Raw genomic sequence first — 986 nt, forward strand, 5'->3', positions numbered from 1 at the left:
ATATCATTGAGTACTTGTTTGCAAACTTGACACTAGTTTTTTAGTTCATATTTTTTAACATGGGTACGAAAAGGTATGTGTTGTTTTTGTGTATTTGCCATTTTTGTAACATAACATGAATAACAGTAGCAGTGTTAGACAGCCTTATATTTTTAAGGCCCCATCACAACAGTAGTTTTTCTGTCAAGTTTTTGCATTTCTGCATGAATTTGATGCTTTCCATATGTATTACACGCATGCAGAGAACGCCTTTCAGACAAAGACAGTAGTGACCGTTTCTGTCTGAATAATTTCTGTTTTGATCTTGTGTGATGGAGGATCTATACAACTAGAATGTTTTTTTATTTATAGATTAAATAAAGTTAGTTCATTAAACATAGCTGAATTCTAGGGTATTTCTTTATACAGTGTAGATAACTGTATTTCTTTATAATAATGTGATATGTACGAGATTGCTCTTGTGATTCCCAGGATCTCACTTTGGTGTGTTTACAAGGGCACTATGTCTGCTACCTTGGTTGCGTCATAGGTTCAGACCATTTGCATGTGGAAAGTTCATATGGAAACGTAAAAAAAGATTTATTGTTATAGGGCCTTTAAAGGAAGTAGTAAAGAGCAGATATATTTGCAGAAATACAAGAAATCCTTATACCTTGTGCTATTCAAGCAACTCTAGATTATATATTTCCTATTCAGGCTCTGGCTGTGGTCACCCTGGGCAAAATGTGCTTGCAACATGAAGACCAAGCCAAACGCATCATCCCAGCTCTGGGAAAGATGCTTGATTCCAGTACATGCTCATCTCTCAAGATTAATATTGTCTTCACACTATCAGATATGTGTGTCAGGTAATATTTAGAGTTTTTGTTTGATATCTATTAGATTGTAATGCATGTGAAATCTATAAATGTGACTCATGACTTAGTCTTGATTTTTTAAATATTATCAATTTTCCTTATGTTAGATTACTTGTTTTACATTCCTAC

At 33.8% G+C, this 986-nt stretch overlaps 1 protein-coding gene across 1 annotated transcript in view; it reads left to right on the top strand.

The window, feature by feature from the left end:
- Window positions 1-986, top strand: part of LOC119586319 (condensin-2 complex subunit D3-like) — a gene marked incomplete in the record, with an annotated part of 62,579 nt that overhangs the window by 17,278 nt on the left and 44,315 nt on the right. Inside the window, 1 exon segment of the mRNA XM_037935030.1 lies at window positions 697-848. Within this exon segment, the coding sequence (XP_037790958.1) occupies window positions 697-848 (152 nt within the window).

This window comes from Penaeus monodon, chromosome 21 (assembly GCF_015228065.2).
Source record: "Penaeus monodon isolate SGIC_2016 chromosome 21, NSTDA_Pmon_1, whole genome shotgun sequence".
Taxonomy (NCBI): Eukaryota; Metazoa; Arthropoda; class Malacostraca; order Decapoda; family Penaeidae; genus Penaeus; species Penaeus monodon.